Source organism: Dreissena polymorpha, chromosome 1 (assembly GCF_020536995.1).
Source record: "Dreissena polymorpha isolate Duluth1 chromosome 1, UMN_Dpol_1.0, whole genome shotgun sequence".
Classification (NCBI taxonomy): Eukaryota; Metazoa; Mollusca; class Bivalvia; order Myida; family Dreissenidae; genus Dreissena; species Dreissena polymorpha.
Genome location: NC_068355.1, coordinates 173,633,279 through 173,656,080, shown reverse-complemented (window position 1 = coordinate 173,656,080; position 22,802 = coordinate 173,633,279). Strand labels below are relative to the sequence as shown.

Genomic DNA, 22,802 nt, shown 5'->3' with positions numbered 1-22,802 from the left:
CCATACCATGGCTGCACATTTAAAATATAAAAATGGTGGACAACTATTTTATGAGTCAATTTCACTGACTTCAAAGTTTATTTAGGAAATGTGATAGAATATAGAAATCATGATATTTGTGACTTTATTTAGCCAATTAAGATAAAATGACCACACCACAAATGATCAAACGCTCCCTCACAAAGTTGGGGTTGCAACAATATGGAAACACTTACATTTATTTATTTATTTATGATATATATCTTCCATAAGAAACTTCTAGTACTGGCTCAAAGTATAACTGTTAAAAGTTAACATAACCAGAGATTGAATACACTATGCCTATAAACTACCAGATTTGAATGAACCCTTTCCCACTTATATGCAAAGTGAAAATAAGTAGGCAAACAGAATTACTAGCAGTCTGTTCAGGTGTTTTGCTGTGTGCTGCTCATCCATATCAATAAGGGTTTAAATGATTGCTGTGTGCTGCTCATCCATATCAATAAGGGTTTAAATGAAGCTGCTCATCCATATCAATAAGGGTTTAAATGAAGTGTGCTGCTCATCCATATCAATAAGGGTTTAAATGAAGCCTTTTAAATTGTATTCAAGTAAGAAAAGTCACTTTCTTTGTTTAATTTTCAAAGGCACTACACACGCGTCAAAATTCATATCTAAGCTGTAAAGAATTACAAAGTAAAAGCAAAAATGAGAAGTAAAGAAGCTTTTCTGTCCTAAAAAAGGAAAACCCAGGAGATACCAGATTGGTAATTTTGTAAAAATCTTTGGGATTAGGAGATCTTAAATATAAGATTTTGTATTAACATATAAGTCTTTATTATTTCGCCCAAACATGAATGTGTATAATTTTCATTCTATTTACATATAGAAACAGAAACAAAAATAGAGAAGCTTATATGATTAGATTAAAACAAGTACATTATAACCAATATGACTTAAACAATACATGTATAAGTTATTCATACATTTTGTGCAGTTTCAAATGTTAGGTTCAATTGTGTGCAAGGAAAAATGGATGTCCTTACATGTTATATTTTAAAGCAGATCAGAGCATGATTTGAATGAGCATGGATACTAAAATACTAATAACATAACATGAAGGTTACAAAGCTGATAAAAAACACTATATCTGAAACTTAATTATATGTTCATGCACAAACACAATAAAGAATGCCTATCAATATTTTAAACTTAATGTAGTAATGCATAAGCATGCAATTAAATAAATTATTGATTAGCTATGACATTATATACAGCAATCCTTAAGAATGTGTCCATCTGACAAAGACGACCCCTCATTCTGCTTTTGTCTAAAAATCTACTAATGTGGAACAAACTGAGCCAAAATATGGATGTGCTTAAATTATTCACTTGTTAACCCTTTGCATGCTGGGAAATTTGTCGTCTGCTAAAATGTCTTCTGCTGAATTTCTAAAATTAGCATTTTCTTCGATTTTTTTCAAAGAATATTATCAGAATAGCAAACAGTTTGGATCCTGATGAGACGCCACTGGATCCAAACTGTTTGCAAAGGCCTTCAAAATTCGGTTCCCGCACTGAAAGGGTTAATATGTTTGTAAAGTTTCAGCCCTCCAGAAGAAATACTGTTTAAATGACCCATGACACATGAAAAAATTGTTAATTTGCTTTACAGTGTAACAGCTCCACAATTCTGCTTTTGTAGAAAACATCCAAACCAAAATATGGTGGTGCACAATTTGATAGGCTGATTTACATATAAGAAAAGTTTAAGCCCAATTATAAAACATCATTACTTTTTGAGTTACAGTTGACACAAGTTAAGTTTTTCTATAAAATGTGGCCACTGCTCCACTGGTGTTCAAAATATCCAAGCCACATATGAAAGTATGCAAGTACACATTGTGGTTAAATATTCACCCTGTGGTAACATCACAAAAAAGTTGCATGGACAAAAGGACTTTATATATGGACAAGAGTGTATCTATAATGCTGCCATCATAATATTCTTAAACTGAGAAGGTAACAGGACTTCGGTGATTAATATTTTGAATGATGCCAAAGCCATTCATAACTGTATCAGCAATATTCTTAATATAATTCATTTGTCAATTATGAAACATCATTTAAAAGTTATAATTCATTTGTCAATTATCATACATCATTTAAAAAGTTTATGTTTTGTTCTATAGTAAGCTATTGTAAGAAACATTAAGCAAGTTTTAATGATAATGTTTAATAAAACTCCTTTTTCCGTTTTAATATACTCTAGAAGCATGTGCCTCTCTTTTTTATATACAAAATCATTTGAATACCCGTATAATTAACAAGTTATAAATACATTGAATAAACCTTAATTGCAAAGTTAATTGAAATACCTAAATGTATTGACCCACTTTTTCTAATTGTGCATGTAAAGAAGATAAATAACAAGCCCATGTGTAAGCTTGATTTATTGCTGCCTATTCAATGAATGAAACATGAAGGCATAGAGAGGAAAAGCAATCATCCTGAATTTTTTCTATCAAATTGTTTATTCCAAATTGAACATGAATATGAAAGGACATGACTAAAAGGAAATAAAAAAGCACACAAAAAACCACTAACACCTTAGCATTAAAGTTTATCTATCCCAATAAATGACTATCCTGTCAAGTTTTTTTAATTTAGATACCCTGAAAATATCTGGATCCAAATTGAACTTTCCTCTTTCCTGAAAACAAAGTTAGCATATGCAGTCAGTTCTAAACGTTCAGTTCCAAAAGTATCGGTTAATTTCTCAGTCAAAAAATCTTTCCCTTCCACCTTTGTTTGCTGTAACAGATCAAACATCGTAAAAAGTGGGCTGATTTTAGGTGCCTGAAAGTCTCAGTCTGATTATAATAGTTTACTATATTAACTTCTTAAAAAAGTACTTATTACTGATTTCTATAATGGTTGTTAAGAATATAAAAGTATCCATGATGTTTTGAAATATTATCACTAAAAACCAACAACAGCTTAATTTCCGAAAAAGTTGTCCTTATTATTAATAAACATATTCTAAGCAACTTTACTAAAATGTAGAGCAGGAACATTTTTTGCTAATAAAAATCAACACAATTAATAAACCTTAAGTTATTCAAAAATAACTGTATATTTCTTCAAAAAGCTACATCCTTTTTGTAAGAAAAGTCAATTTTTGTTAGGTGCACGTGTGGTTAGGTGTAAATGCTACAAAGAAACCCAATATAAATTTTGTTTTTCACTGGCACACAAAGTTACCCACAGCAAACACAAAACTTACAACTTTGTGGTAAATCTGTTTGCTCCTCGGATTTAGATTTTATTTGTTGTGATTCGACCTTAGGTTTTGATTTGACAGGAGTTTTGAGAATGGCATCTGATTTAAAAGGGGAAGTAACTCGAACTTCTGAAGCCAAAACAGTGGTGATTAAAAATAAGGTGTTTATTTAATTTCACAATTTAAATTGAACAAAAATGCAGCTTTCTAATGAAACAATACAACTGAAGCTTTAATACATGTTAATGACAATATAGATCAAACAGGTTAAAGTCCTACAATAATATATTTTTAATTACACACTAAAGGTGAAAAAGGTGTAATAAATAATCAAAACCATTCATAAAATCTACTTCAGAAGAAAGAAGAAATATTTTCCTATGCAAAGTAGTTAAATATCAGAGAAAGAACTGAGGTTTACAACTCTTGAACATGTTTGAGACTAGGTGGCATTGGAGTAGTCTCCCCTATCACAATTTGCACAATGGTTTTCAATATGTACTAATAAATAACATTTTTTTCTTAAAATTACATATCTCTCATTAAAGTTTGTATTTTATCATCCTATCACACATTTTCTTCATTCAAACATATGTTAAAACATTAAAATTGCACAGTTAAAAATGCATTTTTTACAGTCAAATGTACCGGTCTTTATAAGCGACAAAAATGTAATAAATAATGAATTAAGTATGAAAATATGCATGCATAATAATAATATATAGTAATGTCTAAATTGACAAAGGACATTACAACTTCATAATTAGGAAAAATGCTTGCAAGTTAGAATGTTTTATTGAAAAGTGTAGGAAAATGCCTACAGAAAAGTTTGTGCCTTTGAAAAGACAGACAGGCATCCATGGTGTTTTCAGTGAACCACCTTTACTTCGTTACGGGGGTATACTATGGAACATTATCAAGAACAAGAATTGTAATCTTGACAATCCCTGACTGAAACATCAATCTTGACAATCCCTGACTGAAACATCAATCTTGACAATCCCTGACTGAAACATCTTGATAACATATCAGCAGTTTCAAATTCAAAGAAAAGGTAAGAGTTCTTACCAATTCCTGTGACAGGTTGTTGTTGCTGAGAATCATCATCACCATGACGACTCTCTCCATCCAGTGAACTTGGTGAACCCGGACGACCTTCAGTTCCACTGACCCTGAAATTGTGCCAAAAATGTTGGATGACAGAAAAATGGAATGGATTCAGTTTTAATCATTAAATAAAGCTGGATTGTTTTTCATTGATATAGAGGGTTAGCCACAAGATAGTTTTATCTGCTTGTTATAAATCCATCAGAAACAATAGTTTTATGCTTTAACCCTCAAAGTTAAGCATATCCGCACACTTTTAAGCTTTTTAAAAGGGAAAACCTGTACTTAGTGTCCTTTGTTTGATCTTAGACAACTATGATCAAAATTACAATCTACTTTAAACTGTATTGTGAAAAACAAATCAATAACCACTCTGCAGTATCAATATCTAAAACCTTTTACACACAAATGGTGTACTTGGAAAAAAAAAGTTTATATAATGATACAATGTTTAAATCCAAAATCTCTCTTTAAAAAATAACAAGACACATATAATGGCTTCCTTTTAGATGCAGGCAAACCTCATATTTTGAAGTCAAAGCAATAAAGAAAAATACTTCAAAATAACAATTGCATGTACTTGTAAAAAAACTACATAATCTTAGTACAAATTAAAGCTTTAGAAATTTCAACAGTTTAAAGTAAACCTTTGAAATATTTGTAAACAATTTTAACTTTGAAATCACATAATTTCTACACAATCTTGTAAAATCAAGAGATTTAAACAATAAATGTTTAGTAAAAATAAGTGTGAAAAATACTTTTCTCCAATAAAATCTTAATTTTTAGATAATTAATTGATTAAATATAAAAGCCTGACATGGGGCATACTGTGTTCAAAAAAGCAAAGTTGGAATTAAAAAAAACATTATATTAAGTTAAGAGGGAAAAAAAAATCCCAAATGTTACAAGAGTGCCACTATGGCTATGAAGTGCTCCCCTTATTCAAACATACACCAACTGTTGAAAACTTGATCTTGTGACATATATTTTAGTGTTTTACCCAAAACTACCCAGATTAAAACATGGTCTTGATACTGTTAAGATAATCATTCAGATCAAGTGTCATCAAGATTGAATAATAAATGTCGCCTCAAATTTTTTCTATGATATGACTGGATAACCTAGTTTATTGACAAACGACGCCCAGATTCAAACTTTGTAATACATGGTCATCATTAATATTTGATGTAATTTAACCCTTTGCATGCTGGGAAATTTGTTGTCTGAAAAATTGTCGTCTGCTGAATTTCTAAAATTAGCATTTTCTTCGATTTTTTTTCAAAGAATACTATTAGAATAGCAAACAGTTTGGATCCTGATGAGACGCCACGTTCTGTGGCGTCTCATCTGGATCCAAACTGTTTGCAAAGGCCTTTAGAATTCGGTTCCCGCACTGAAAGGGTTAATATATAAATAAGGAGTCACACATTCGGCTTGTAGATCCTAAGGAGTCATACATTCGGCTTGTAGATCCTAAGGAGTCATACATTCGGCTTGTAGATCCTAAGGAGTCATACATTCGGCTTGTAGATCCTAAGGAGTCATACATTCGGCTTGTAGATCCTAAGGAGTCATACACTCGGCTTGTAGATCCTAAGGAGTCATACATTCGGCTTGTAGATCCTAAGGAGTCATACATTCGGCTTGTAGATCCTAAGGAGTCATACATTCGGCTTGTAGATCCTAAGGAGTCATACATTCGGCTTGTAGATCCTAAGGAGTCATACATTCGGCTTGTAGATCCTAAGGAGTCATACATTCGGCTTGTAGATCCTAAGGAGTCATACATTCGGCTTGTAGATCCTAAGGAGTCATACATTCGGCTTGTAGATCCTAAGGAGTCATACATTCGGCTTGTAGATCCTAAGGAGTCATACATTCGGCTTGTAGATCCTAAGGAGTCATACATTCGGCTTGTAGATCATAAGGAGTCATACATTCGGCTTGTAGATCCTAAGGAGTCATACATTCGGCTTGTAGATCCTAAGGAGTCATACATTCGGCTTGTAGATCATAAGGAGTAATACATTCGGCTTGTAGATCATAAGGAGTCATACATTCGGCTTGTAGATCCTAAGGAGTCATACATTCGGCTTGTAGATCCTAAGGAGTCATACATTCGGCTTGTAGATCATAAGGAGTCATACATTCGGCTTGTAGATCCGTTACAGAGTTTTTCTACGATGTGATCATATGATCAACTTTTTTGGCATTTATAACCTAGATTCAAACTTTGCCTTTATGTTTTCAAGATTGAGTTATAAATGTGCATGGCCTCTAGAGAGGCTACAAGGCTTTTATACAATTTCGCTAGGTGACCTAGTTTTTTTTAAACCCTGAAGACCCAGATTTGAACTTGGCATAGATATTGTCAAGATGAACATTTTTGCCAAGTCCCATTAAGATAAGTTTAAAAAATGTGACCTCTTGAGCTTTTATATAATCTTAAAGTCATTAAAACATGATAACGGACATAGATTGCATGAAAACATGATAATGGACATAGATTGCATGAAAACATGATAACGGACATAGATTGCATGAAAACATGATAACGGACATAGATTGCATGAAAACATGATAACGGACATAGATTGCATGAAAACATGATAACGGACATAGATTGCATGAATACATGATAACGGACATAGATTGCATGAAAACATGATAACGGACATAGATTGCATGAAAACATGATAACGGACATAGATTGCATGAAAACATGATAACGGACATAGATTGCATGAAAACATGATAACGGACATAGATTGCATGAAAACATGATAACGGACATAGATTGCGTGAAAACATGATAACGGACATAGATTGCATGAAAACATGATAACGGACATAGATTGCATGAAAACATGATTACGGACATAGATTGCATGAAAACATGATAACGGACATAGATTGCATGAAAAAAAGCACTTTTTGTTCAGATGAGCCTGTAAGTTTTCAAATTGATGGTGGCCAAAATAACGTTGATCTTTTGTATACAAGCTTATTTCTATGAGTGACGCATACTCATATATAGTCCTACTAATCACAAAACGAAGCATTATGGCAAACACACGTCATACACACAAATAATAAAAGCTCTTCATGAAAAAATGACAGATTCAAATAGAGTGTTCCCTAGGAAAATAGTTAATACTTGTGATTTTAGTTCACAGCAAAGTGGAATTTGAAAGAGAATCTTCAACAATGCCGCAACAGGTTGAGAAGATTTGTATTATAGATGAATTATTGTTTTATTTTTATGATAACAAAGTTTTCAGACAGTTTACTAGAATATGTGAGTATAAACATGTGATGTTATGAGAACTTTTGGTTACATAGATTGCAGATTAAGATTCACATTACTGAGTGTACATTTTATTTGGAAGGTTATATATGATAAGGAGTTACTTTAATCAAGGGCATTAGATGTGGTGAGCTGCAAAACTATAGTAACCGTATTGAAATCCCCCCCCCCCCCCCCGCATATTGATACAACAGTTTTGTACTTAAACCTTGATTAATGAGATGTTTACACACGTGTGCTATAAGTTTCACAGCAGAGTATTTCAAGGAAGGGTATTTATCAGATGATGTCATGCCATAACACATCAACGTGTCAGATGATGTCATGCAATAACACATCAACGTGTCAGATGATGTCATGCAATAACACCTCAACGTGCAGCGGAAACTTACACATGATCCTCCTTCGTCTCGGGGATTGAGCTGCCGAAAAATTAGCAGGAACATGATGAAAACACAAACACTTGGTATTGGTACCATAAGAAATGTTCAGTCACTTTTACCAACAGTTATTCAAAGCTATCAGTACTTGATCTACTTTTACCAGCAGTTATTTTAATTAATTTTGCAAACAGTTATTTTCATCCACTTTTACTTTTAGATTAGAATCAACTTTAAATGTTCAACCACTTAATTACAAAATTATTATTAATTATTCGTGGTTATTGCACGAATTTAGAAATTGCCGTAATGTGGTTCTTGAACTGTTATTAAATATGAGGTGTAAAAGATACTGAATACATAATGGGTAAAAATATATTTGTATAATAATCACACAAAAAACTAAATATAAAATAATACTGATTATTTTTTGTTATATCTAATGTTCAGTAATATTGATACCAACTAGTAAAATATTAAAATTAACATCTTAATTATTTGTAAATAGTATTTATATTTCAAATCATTCAGTTATCTTCTTTCATATACAATATGTATGTTAGTATGTTATGTTGTAAATATTTAAGTTATTTGTGCATAAGTATTTGTGCACAAAAAAGAAAAACAATTGAACAGAGAGCAAACACAAAATAAAATAGAATGTCTTAATGGAACAACAGCACACAACATTTCAAAATAATGTTAACATACAAATTGAAAATTCAAAACCAGTTAAACATTTATCTATACAATTTAAAAATTATATTATTACTTAAAACAAAATTCACATATTGTGCACAGTTTCAAGAAACTGACAAAATAGTGTTTTCATTTTGTTTATGAAATGTTCAAAGAAAGGAGTTATTGAGACAAAAACATGCATTTCTCATTAAAATATACTTTTAAGAACAATTGGTACATTTAACTTACTTTATAAAAGTGAAAAAATCGTGCAAATAACATGCATAGCATATCAAACATTCAATTTTATAAATATAAGGAGATGATGGTATACAAAAGTGTTTAAAAGAAATACTGCTGGGACAATATTGGGGCGATATGCATGCTATACATTGTGCTTAATAATGTTACCATAAATTATGAAAAGCATCCTTTCTCTTAAAATGACTAAAAGAGGAATAAGACAAATGTAAGAATATTTTGCAGTAGTAAATCAAATTGTTTCAAACAAAATTGACTTATTTACAATAATGAACAATACATCTTAATTACATTTATGATTATTTGAGTCGTGTTCTGAGAAAACTGGGCATAATTCATGTGCATAAAGTGTCGTCCTAGATTAGCCTGTGCAGTCCGCACAGGCTAATCAGGGACGACACTTTACGCATAAATTGGATTTTTGCTAAGAAGAGACTTCATTTAAACGAAAAATGTCATAAAAGCGGAAAGTGTCGTCCCTGATTAGCCTGTGCGGACTGCACATGCTCATCTGGGACGACACTTTACGCACATGCATTATGCCCAGTTTTCTCAGAACACAACTCATTTAATTATTAGAGGGCATTGATGGCCCTAAAGCGCTCACCTGGGATCAATATTTAAATCTGGTGATCTAGTTTGCAACAATACTTGACCCATATTCAAACATGACTACAGGTATTTATATTTATCAAGATAAACATTAAGACAATGATTTCTCAAGATTTAGCCATTCGTATGGCTTTATAGAGTTAAATAAGATGTTTTTAAATTGGTAATGGCAGGGCCCTCACACTACTTTGGGGGAAGGGGTCCGCAGCCCTTAGGAGTGGGAATTTTCGCGGCATTTCCCTTTTTGGGGGATTTTTTTACTTACTCTCTCATTATTACATTTGTACATGTTTGCACTAAATTCATTGCATTTTTCATAATTTAGTATGTTTGAAAAGATTAAATTGAAATAGGATTGAGATATAATAATCATGAGATGAGACACATTTTTCTATTAAAAAAAAATAAAATAAATAAAATATTTTTTTTTTTTTTTTTTTTTTTTGTTAGGGGGAATTTCCCCCCCCCCAAAAGGGGAAAAAAGTATACTTTTCAGATGGGGGACTGCCACCGAAATTCGGCGGCAGATTTGATAGATTGAGGGTCCTGAATGGTGACCTAGTTTTTTGATGTATATAAGCAAGGTTTACGGTAAATGTTGCCTAGATATTGTCAAAATACAATTTCTGACCAGGTTTCATTGAGACTGAGTAATAAATGCGGCTTTTCAAGTGGTAACAAAATGTTCTAAAATTTAGCCTTTATATGAACTAGTTTTTGTATGCATGAAACTCATACTCAAGCCTAGCCAAGATATTGTCAAATAAACATTCGGACCAAGTTTTATCAAAGTTGAGTACAAAATGTGGCCTCTAGAGTCATCAGTAACATGATTTTGCTAAGATCTGACCTCATGGTGACCTAGTTTGCATGTGCATGCATGTCAATGCATGGCTTGAATAATGTAAAGATAAAAGTTCTGACCAAGTTTCTTCAAGACTTAGAGATAAATATGGCCTCTAGATTGTTAACAAGTTGTTTTTTAAGATTTGAAATGGTGACAGACTAACAGGCCTCAACATTAACCTAAAAACCAACTTGCCCTGCCAGGCAAGTACTTAGAAAATCTACTTGCCCTGAACGTAAAGCTAGTCTTGCCCAAACATGAAATATCACATTAACTGTAAACCTCCAATTTTTAAATAAAGATAAAAATGATACACCACAAAACCTTTTTTTATTTTTGCATATTTAACAAAATGATTTCAGCAATTAAAGTCTAATTAAAGTCTAGATGAAATGCTTGTTGTTCTTTTTTGCACTTGCCCGGGCAGACAATTACATTATACAATAACTTGCCCGGCCCCAACTTTTACTTGCCAAGGGCAATAAAACAACTGTTAATGTTGAGCCCTGACTAAGTTATTGGATGAAAAGCACCATATTTTAACAAGCGTTAGATATTGTAAAAAAATACTTTTTTATTATTTTCATCAAGATTGAGTCAAATATAAATGGCCTCTAGAATGGTTGCAAGTCTGTCTAACATTGGATCTGTGACCTAGTTTTTGATGCACATTACTGCGATATGATGAAAAATGTAACTGAAAGAGATAATAAACTAAATATGGAACTGGCACAAAACATTTTGATATCAGACACTAGACATAGACTGACTACAATAGTCCATCATAAGCGCTTCATGTCCTACTCTACAGAGCCCAGCTCTGCATTAACCCTTTGCATGCTGGGAAATTTGTTGTCTGCTAAAATGTTGTCCGCTAAATTAAAAAAAATAGCATTTTCTTAGATTTTTTTCAAAGAATACTATCAGAATAGCAAACAGTTTGGATCCTGATGAGACGCCACGTTCTGTGGCGTCTCATCTGGATCCAAACTGTTTGCACATGCCTTCAACATTCGGTTCCCGCACTGAAAGGGTTAATAGAGCTCGCAAGCCTGATAATAGGAAAATAAGAAAATAAAGAGGATGTGTACACAATGCTGGTCCACAGAAGTTTGCAATGCACAGTGCAAAGAATGCACTTCATGTGACTCATATTACGCAAATTGTGTGCTTGTGCACTCGGTGCAAGCTTATTTCACCTAAAGTATTTTAATAGCACCGCTTTGTTTGCCTTCTTTCCATCTAACCAGTTGTGAATGTTAAATGTTCTTGAGATGAAAGAGAACATATCTGATATATATTTTACACACTTTATAGGTAGCTTAAAGTGATATAATGAATAACACATTATATAGCTCTCCTTGACAAATTACTCTATGAGTTCATGATAAAAAGTAACATCAAGTGTGATTACTGAGCTAGGTTCCCACTACCACATGTTATGACCATGATTGAAATTATCGTGGATTAGCTTTTTTCATAAAGAAAAAATCATGGACTGTTCATGGAATAATTTTTCTTGTGTCTAAACATGAGATCAAATCTCAATATCTTTACTAAGCAAACCACCAACTCATCACATCTGAAAAAAAATATTGTATTACAATGTACTGACATACATCACATCCATTATGCATGAAGCCTTAATTTACAGAGAAACATCATGGTCATTTAACTGCGCCCAATCAAGGCTTTAAAGAAAAATTGCATGAAAGTGGGAACCTTGCATCATTTAGCGCATCAATTATAAATTAATAAATATTAATCATTTTAACATGATTAAATTCCTGCACATTAGATTTCAAAACTGTTGTTTTATATGCATTGATAATCTGTGATAAATAGACAATAATGATTAGAGCTTTATAAGATATGAATTCTGTAAAATATATGACAGATATGATTTTTGGAAAGCATCATATTATGTACTACATGGAACATTAATGAAATGCTTGCAATATAATGAAAAACAGGATGCTATAAAACAAGGTTCAATCAATCGAGCAATAACAAGAGCAAGATTAATTCATTAATTTGTTAAAGCTAAATATTATTTCCACAGAGACTGATGTTAATACTTTGTATTAGTGCCTTTATGAGATGAACTCTTTTGCAGTTTTCCTTCCTGTAAGGACTTCCACTTAAATCTTTCCCCAAATTCCATGAAATTCCTTAACAAACCCAGCCCAGAGAGAATCATCAACTGTCTAAATTGCTCAAACCCAGCGCAGAGACAATCATCAACTGTATGAATTGCTCAAACCCAGCCTCGAGAATGAATCATCAACTGTCTGAATTGTTCAAACCCAGCCCAGAGAGAATCATCCACTGTCTGAATTGTTTAAAGCCAGCCCAGAGAGAATCATCAACTGTCTGAATTCTTCAAACCCAGTCCAGAGAGAATTATCAACTGTCTGAATTGTTCAAACCTAGCGCAAAGAGAATCATCAACTGTCTGAATTGTTCAAACCCAGCCCAGAGAGAATCATCCACTGTATGAATCTTTCAAACCCAGCCCAGAGAGAATCATCAACTGTCTTAATTGTTCAAACCCAGCCCAGAAAGAATCATTCACTGTCTGAATTGTTCAAACCCAGCACATTGAGAATCATCAACTGTCTGAATTGCCCAAACCCAGCCCAAAGAGAATCATCCTATGTCTGAATTGCTCAAACCCAGCCCAGAGAAAATCATCAACTGTCAGAATTTTTCAAACCCAGCGAAGAAAGAATCATCAACTGTCTGCATTGCTCAAACCCAGCCCAGAGAGAATCATCAACTGTATGAATTGCTCAAACCCAGCCCAGAGAGAATCATTAACTGTCTGAAATTCTCAAACCCATCCAAGAGAGAATCATCAAATGTCTGAATGCTCAAACCCACCCCAGAGAGAATCATCAACTACTGTCTGAATTGCTCAAACCCACCCCAGAGAGAATCATCAACTACTGTCTGAATTGCTCAAACCCAGCCCAGTAAGAATCATCAACTTGTTGAATTGCTCCAAACACGTGCTTCAACTTCAAGGCTCTTCTGACAATTATTTTCGGAAAATCATATAAACTACAGTAATAACTTTTTTTAGATGTAATTGTAAATATTTAGAGAAATAATATAATTATAAGACACTTTGTTTAAAAAGAAAATATATTGGAAATTTTTCCTTTAATTTTTTTTTTTTACCATTTGGGAATGGGTCCATTTAAAAAACCCGTAGACTGTTTTTCGAACCACAAAAGAAAACATCTCAAATAACAATGTGACAATTTTAGTAGGCAGGTAAACTGTCGACTTACTCATGCTCATAATCCTCGAGTTTTGGAGACTTAGTAAGTCCCCGATTAATACTTCCATCAGAGCTATGGAGTTAACAGTACAACATAATTCAAGATGCTAGAACAATTCAGAATTTACAATACTGTCAGTATTCTACTTAACCGGTTTAATACATGACACATCAGAAGAAAATGGGTCTTAAACCCATATGCGGCCAACATAGCTCCAGCGCATCCACGCAGCCTGGTCAGTGGCTACCTGTCCAGTCAGGAGACCATAAATACCTGGCTAAATATAATAACCCATTGCATGCTGGGAAATTTATCGTCTGCTAAAATGTCGTCTGCTGAATTTCTACAATTAGCATTTCTTCGATTTTTTTTTCAAAAAATACTATCAGAATAGCAAACAGTTTGGATCCAGCTGAGACGCCACGTTCTGTGGCGTCTCATCTGTATCCAAACTGTTTGCAAAGGCCTTTAAAATTTGGTTCCAGCGATGAAAGGGATAACAGACAACATAGCTATTGACCAGACTTCCTGACTGTGCATGCTGAGTTGGAGTCACACTGACCACTTATGGTATAAAACCCAACAGCTAGATCATATTGTTCATTTTCTTCCAAAAGGACATGACACCAGCATGTTACAAGATGAAGTTATATTTTTTCTGAAAGGAAACCAACATATTCTGGGTAACATTTCACTTCCATTTTCAACAATAACAAGTATTCCAAAACATCTACAATATTGACTAAATGTTAAATCCTAAACAAAAAACTTAACATGTTAAAAGCTATTCTACATTTAAAATCAATTCTACATTCAGCATACAAGATTTAAATTATACTGTTAAACCAATATTATTCATACAAAACTATAATTTTGTGTGGGTCTCATTAACCATAAAATCAAAAGTTCAAAAAAAGTTTATGAAGGAAGTCTTACATCAGAAGTAATTAACCAATCTATGAATTTAAGATCCAACAAAAGTGTCTGATTACATGAATACACAAAATTTGATGCCCAAACAATAATATTGGATCTATTGTTGAGCTGTTGTTTATTTTTTTAAGGGGAAAATTAAATATAGTTTCATTTTGCAAACACATCATACATTACTGACACCACTAAATTGCTTTACAAAACCAAATCAACATAACAGTAAAACTAACTAAAAGAATAAACAAGTTATACAATAAATAAAATCAAATATCCCTATAGTTTTAAATGGGATATTTAAACTAAAAATCTTTTACGGGAAGGCAGAATAAAACACCCATTTTGTATTTGCTCAAGCATGTTATTGGTCACAAAGAAGCCCAATTTTTTTATACCTTTTTTTATTGTAATGCTATTATTACTGCATGTTGCCTATCCTTTCTTCTCATTATTCATGATGAATCTCCATCAATGAACATTTTTGTAAAATACAAACAAGTAAAAAAAAAACAACAAACTAAATTTATATTTATTGACCCAAAGGAGCCAGACTGTGTGACCACAAACATTGGAACAATAATAAACACTAGCTTAATTATTGCATTATCATACCTAGCGTTGCTGTTTTTCCGATATTTGTTGACCAGTTTGCCTTCTGTAGACTCGCCCACAAATGTAAGATCATCCCCAAGTTCTGAGTACGGAATGCCTGTTGAGTCTGTTCCATTTAGCGCCTTGCTGTGCAATTGCATCTGGTGCACAAAGTTGCAGAAATGTGGAGTGTGGCCTTTGTACTAAAATGAGAAGAAAGAAGAAAAATGCATTGGTTTTGCCAGTGCAACTCTTTGCTTGCTGTCACCGGCAAACTAAGCATTTATAAGCATAAGATCAATGTTTATGATTCCAAACATGTAGATACACATGCATTTGCCAAACAACATCAGAATTACATATTGGTTCCTTTAATTAATGTGTATCCTTTAAGCGAAAAAAAAACTTTTTACTTACAGTGCTAGCTCTTGGAACATATTGCAGCTCGCCCCTCTGAAAAAAGAATGAAAAAAAACACATAAGTTTCAAATGTCATCAAAATTAAATTAGCATTAAAATTTCTGAAATTGCACAATTTCAATACATGCACAGGAAAAAAAACTGGTGTCGTTTCTGTTAGATGTGTTTTTAAATTGACACAGATTTGAATGTGTGCGTTTGGTAATGTCCATATTTTGTTGAAATAAGATAGTGATATTAATTTATAATTGAATGAAATTACAGTCATATTAATTTATAATTGAATAACATTATAGTCAGCAGCCAATCAATGGTATATTGTATAGAAGGGGAATAACTGTGTCTCTTTGATACTTTTTAAGGAAACAATTAAAAAAATATTGAAATGCTTTACGGAGTTTATAGGACGCAACGATGCACACATGTTAAAAAAAAGGAGACATATAAAGAATATGAAAACGACTATATAAGTATATCAAACATGAATGAAAGTACAAGGAATCGTTAGTAAATACTTATTATAGAAGGGAAGTAACTACGATTGCTTTCACGAACAGTTACACATAACTGTTCCAATCAAACAGGGTTGAACTTCGACCAAATTAAAGTAGGAATTCTATCTAAATCATGATTAATTCGATTCCTAATAATTAACAGTAATAATAAAATATTCGAGTCAATACAATTATACTGTCATAGTAAATATGGTAATTAATAGATGTTTTGTATGTAAAAATGTGCGTGGATTTTTTTTAACACATACTAATTAATTGCCGTACAAGCACAATACACGAACCCAACACCGAAAAGCATGAACCTAAATTCCCACTCAATCAACTAAAACATTACCGTAGTCGGCGCTGTATGCGGCCTGTGATAATCAATGTACCGCTGAGGTTGAGTGTTCGGATCGTTCAGACGTGCCGGCGACACGGCGCGCGACCCGCAACATTCCAGAAACTTTGCACAAGCCGTCTGCGGCATGTACCTAGATAGCTGTTTATGTGCGTGGTTATGATCATAGCACCTCGAGTGCCGATCAAAGTACCGATAATCCGGGGCCGGTCCCGCCGGATGTAGGCTTATCATACTAGTCCTGTAGCTGTTTTCGTATAGTTTATTGACTAGAGTAAATCCTTTACGAATCTCATCAAGCACTTCCCTTGAATGATTTTCTGCCTGAGTACCGGAGCTGCGAACAGATCCGGCGCTTTTAATACGTCTCTGTGCGTTCGCTCTGATGGACCAGACAGACGATGGTGCAGCCGACGATGGGCGACCGGAAGCGGGTCGCGCCGATCCTGGGCGGCTCCTTTGTACGAACCCTGCTGGATATTTAGGGGGCGTTGGGTGCACCCAAGGACGATCCTTCAGACGGATGGCGGAAGCGCTTTTTATCCGTCTTTGAGCGAGTTTTGGGCGTTGCTGAATTTCATCTGACTGACCACCCACCAGGAACTCCACAAACGTCTTAGGATCATCTTGTGGGGTCAGAAGAAAGTTGTCTTTGTTGGACGGTTTTATAGACGCCTGCTTCAGTGACTCATCTTCAAACAGTTTTGTCTTATATCCATTATCCAACCACGCTATTTTTGCGTCGATTTTCATTTTTAAACTGCGCTGTGAATTTTCCGTTTGCTGCTTATGTTAACAACCTTCACTTTCACGCATATTAAGATCCCGCACGTCTCTCTTTGGAATTTTTTAGATCTATATCAAGTTCCATAAAAGCACAAGAATATTTAACAACAGCACAGTCAATTTAATATGAATGTATCATTTGTAGTGAAAGGCAAATCATTCATATCGATTATCGCGCGAATGTTGGCATGATCCCGTCTGACAAATACATAATATATGCATTCAAGATAAATGTACCGACTACATGCAGCACCTTTATGTACTTTTTAAAGGGCACATTTTAATGATAAGAGTCGCAGGTGTGTTTTGATTCGTTATGGAAATAACAAAAAGTTGAGTTTGGTGTCGATCTCAATACTCTTTTTAAGATACTCATTTATGAACATATCCGATAAATGCTCAATTGATTCATAAACGTATATATTACAGATGACGCCGTAATTATCATGTTCCAGCAACAACAAAAACAACAGCAAACCTTACTGACAAACTAATTGTATCAATTGTTCAATTCTTATTACGTTTATCCGTTTTATAAAAACTTTTTTTTAACCATAAACCTGTGTGCCGTTCCTTTTCAATCAAAAGTTACACCCTTTCCACCCACACATAAATCGATTTGAATAGCGTTTATAAATTACCTAGTTCGAACATTAATTAATGATTGTCAGCTGTGAACATAAATAACATTTATTTCATTTCGATGCAATCGATATAATCAATATTAAGTCTTTATAAAAGACACACCTTTCAATTAGTTTTTTTTTTATAGCATATTCAATTTACTGCTCTGCGTTATTCAATGAAGTGTAAAAAGACACACCAAATATGTCATCTATAAAAATTAAAGCCACGTTGTTATACTTTTTAACAGTTACAATATAAGGTAAATACAAATAAGAATACACACGAATTTGCGTTAGACATCCATTTATTTATTTATGACGGTAGTTTATCTCTAATTTAGACCGAATAAAATGCATATCGACGCATCCAAAACACTTCAAATGAAACACAAAACATCTGTTTATTGTATCACATAAACATATTCCGTAATATGCACAATGAACGATAAGCATCTTGTTATCTGAGTGACGAGGTACAAGAGACGTCCTGAGTCTTTTAGTACTAGGTTTCAGAGACGGTGTTTAGCACTTAGACACGGACCTCGGGATAACGTCACGTGCAAATGACGAGTTAGTGTATGGAACGCCATTACTGACTTCATATGCCTGTTGTCGCTGTTTGCAGTACATTAATCATTATTTTCAGTGGAATAAACATTATGATTTGTGTTTTCTTTACGTTCGGTACATTCGTCATTGTATGCAGTAGTTAAAGCATTACGCGAAGTATTAACAACATTATGTTATGTGCATACTTCTTTCCGTTCGGTACATTCGTCATTATGTGTATTAGTTTTATCATTATGCGCTGTGCAAACGTCTTTACGTTCAGTACATTCGTCATTACGTGCAGCAGTTACATCATTATGTGCAGTAGTAACAACATTACGTGCTGTGCAAACTTCTTTCCGTTCGGTACATTCGTCATTATGTGTAGTAGTTTTATCAATATGCGCTGTGCAAACGTCTTTACGTTCGGTACATTCGTACCGAATGTACCGAACGGAAAGAAGTTTGCACAGCACGTAATGTTGTTACTACTGCACTTAATGATGTAACTGCTGCACGTAATGACGAATGTACCGAACGTAAAGATGTTTGCACAGCGCACAATGATAAAACTACTACACAGAATGAGTCATGACGAATGTACCGAACGGAAAGAAGTTTGCACAGCACGTAATGTTGTTACTACTGCACATAATGATGTAACTGCTGCACGTACTGACGAATGTGCCGAACGTAAAGGCGTTTACACAGCGCATAATGATAAAACTACTACACATAATGTTGAATGTACAGAACGTCAAGAAGTTTGGACAGAACATAATGCTGTTACTACTTCGCGCAATGCTTTAACTACTGCATACAATGACAAATGTACCGAACGTAAAGAAAATTGCACAGATCATAATGTATATTCCACTGAAAATAATGATTAACGGGATCTTTTCACGGTTTGGTAAATTGACAAAATGAAAAAAGTTGTTTCAGATTCGCAAATTTTCGTTTTAGTTATGATATTTGTGAGGAAACAGTATTACTGAACATTTAACATAGTCCAATATAGCCATTAGATGTATCATTTGACGATTTGAAAACCTGAAAATAATAAAGCGTTGCAACGCGAAACGATTGAATAATTTGGAGAGTTCTGTTGTTGTCGTTTAAATTTACGAAACTACGAAGATTGCTTATATATGGTATATAATACCAGCCCTATGTATACCCTGCGGAATAGCCGAGAGGGCTAATGCGTTTTTATTTCAGACTAACTCCAGCACTCCGGGGGTCACTTGTTCGAGCCCTGGTACCGGCTACTTTTTTCCTTTTTTAAATTTTATTCTTGATTTTTTACTGGATCCAATGTTTACATTTATCAATATAAAGCATTTAATAACAAACTTCAAAATATGCCAAAATCTGTGAAACTGCCCTTTTAATGTACTGCAAACAACGACAACAGTCATATGAAGTCAGTAATGGCGTTCCATATTAGTGCGTTAGGGTTGATCCCTGTTACCAAGAACCAATAACCGCGAATAATAATATCAATATCTTCTATTGTATCTGCAACGCACAATTGGTCGGATTTGCAGTATTTGTTGCACATTAATTACTCAATCAATAGGTGTATTTCGCATCTCGTAAAATACGATCGAAAACGGGTACAACAGGAATGGCCAGTTTAACCCTTTGCATGCTGGGAAATTTGTCGTCTGCTAAAATGTCATCTACTGAATTTCTAAAATTAGCATTTTGTTCTATTTTTTTTTCAAAGAATACTATCAGAATAGCAAACAGTTTGGATCCTGATGAGACGCCACGTTCTGTGGCGTCTCATCTGGATCCAAACTGTTTGCAAAGGCCTTTAAAATTCGGTTCCCGCACTGAAAGGGTTAAAATGTAGTTCGTTACTATTTTGTGACGTTACTCTCAACTGTAATTGTTCGAGTTCTGTCAATTAACCATCTAGTTGCTTTGTTAATTGAAGTTAAATATGTCAATGAAAAAACTACAACTCCCAGAGTCGTTACTCCGTTAAGTCATTAAATCAAACAAGGAACCCATAATGACATTAACAAGAGCGTTGTCTACTCCGGTTACACCGGTTGGGGACGTAAAGATAACATTAAAGATGTAATTAGCAGCTACACATATGAAACCTGACATGCGGCGTATATACCTGTATTTCATTCCGCAATATTCGTATCACCACAAAATCATAAAAGATATATCAGTCCTCGATCGAGTACAGGAGTAAAATGTGAACAAATTTTAACAGTTGCACAAGAGTCGTTCGTTTTCATAAGTTACATTTACATGTGTAAAAGACGCGTTTTGCTGTATAAATATCGAGAAGTAAAATATAATTTAATATTATAATTTGCTCATTTACCAACCGAATACCCTTGTTAAGACATGTAATAAGATCGTAGTATAAAGCCATACCGATTTTATTTCATATAAATTAAGCGTTAGATTGGCCCAACATCGAGACCTTTACTAAACATTTGTGCTAGTATTTTATTTTGGCAATTAACTGACAATGTCGCGATAATATTTTCTTTGATGTATAAACATAAAAAATAGTTTCTAGATAATATCACGTATACACAACCCTATAGAACAGGCATGGGGCAGGTATTCATTATTGATAGATATTTATATTGTTTGAAAACCAAAAAAGTTCAACAAGGTTCGAAAGAACTTAATTAACCCCGTCTTTTGTTGATATCAATAATTGCAAAATCACGCTGTTTTCGTAACCAACCTTTTCAGACGCAAAAACTTTTAGAAGTCAGTCAGCGCATATTAGAAATACAGAACAAGAAATCTTAATAATACTAGTATAACCTCAATAGTGCGAGCAATATTGGTACGAGTCGAGTATATGTATATGTGCCCCCACCCCACCTAAAAATGCCTTACTTTAATTCTCGACTTGTTCCTCAACTGCGACACTTGTCGACACAATTATTGAATCGACCTTTAAGGTTCGTTTTATGCAACGTAACGACGAAATAGAACTACGTCACTCCCGCGTGTCGTATTGCACGAGAAAAACTACAGCGGTACGTACGTGTTAATTTAAAGAAAATAATTAAAGAGAATAAAGTAAAAGAAAACACTGTATCAATATTAGGCTCTGATTCAGTGTCCTTTTAATGAAAACTAACGCCACAACCAATTTGCCATTCGGACTGATTAAAAACGTGATAAACGTCTTGTTACATATCTTAATGACAAGGCTTAAGGCTGGTTCAATCATATTTGATTAATGAGTATCAGCCGCTGATTTTTTGTTTAATCTAGTCAAACTATATTGAAGAAGTGAATGCTCATGCTTTTATTTTGTTGTATTTTTTGTGTGATTAAGTTTCTTTAAATAAATACAACTATTATTATATTATAACGAGACAACAATCTTTTAGTTAAATTTCTTATTTTAACGACTTTAAAACGTCATGAACAATAATTTTAATAATAATAACGTAATAATTTTGATATTCGATTATCAAAAACAAACACTTCAACGAGTTCACATGTCTATGACACGAGTTTATTAAAATTTAAAACATGCTTCAAAAACTTATTTGTTCTTGTCTAGACAGATTTTTGGTCAAGATGACTCCATTATTGAATTTGTGTACAGCGAACAGATCCCCCCACCCCCCCCTCAAACACTTCAAATCACCTTAACATAACCTAAAGATTTTTTTAGACGACCAGAATATGTAATGTTGAAGAGACTTTTAATTAAATTTCGTGAACTCGTATTTCGCATCCACTTTTGAAAACATTTAAGTGTCAATATCCAAATTAATATGCTGAACGGGTACTTTGTCCCGCTATATCGATCCCAGCATGCTACATTGATGTCGAGGTAATGGCGATTACGAGTAACAAAAGGCGTTTTTTCTGTGCATCCCGGAAATAACTTGGAGGTAGCTCGTTATTGTCTCATCTTGTTTGCAGAATCTTGCGTGGTCATGTCAAGTCTCGTTCGATTTTATGCTGGGTTTATTTTGACGAAATAATGTAAGTTAAACAAATTGTATAACTAAAGTATTATTTAATACTAATAATTTAATGAAATCACGATGTTTTCGGGATTTTTCATCGCACACACTGAATCAGTTTCGAATATAATTTTTAGATAAATCAACACTTGATCACACATAATACAAGCTAAATAAAAGTAATATGAAAATTCAACAACAACACAATGCAAAATATTTATAAAAAAAGGTCTTTGATGAAAATCAACATTCATTAATATTGAATATTAACCAAAGCTATAAAGAATTTTAGTGGGTACACCCATACACAGTCCATTTGTA

The 22,802-nt window shown here is 33.6% G+C and overlaps 1 protein-coding gene across 16 annotated transcripts in view; it reads right to left on the bottom strand.

Moving 5' to 3' along the window:
• LOC127861814 (uncharacterized) overlaps nt 1–22,802 on the bottom strand; it is a 66,645-nt gene that overhangs the window by 25,680 nt on the left and 18,163 nt on the right. For 4 of the 16 annotated variants that reach the window (XM_052400502.1, XM_052400495.1, XM_052400525.1 and 1 more), the window contains 6 exons: nt 15,689–15,724; nt 15,293–15,474; nt 13,760–13,822; nt 8,075–8,104; nt 4,334–4,437; nt 2,657–2,695 (listed from right to left, as the gene is read on the bottom strand). In XM_052400502.1, the coding sequence (XP_052256462.1) occupies nt 2,657–2,695; nt 4,334–4,437; nt 8,075–8,104; nt 13,760–13,822; nt 15,293–15,474; nt 15,689–15,724 (454 nt within the window). Of the gene's footprint in view, nt 1–2,656; nt 2,699–4,333; nt 4,438–8,074; nt 8,105–13,759; nt 13,823–15,292; nt 15,475–15,688; nt 15,725–16,540; nt 17,531–22,802 lie in introns of all 16 variants that reach the window. The other 12 variants (XM_052400578.1, XM_052400565.1, XM_052400573.1 and 9 more) reach the window with 11 other exon arrangements.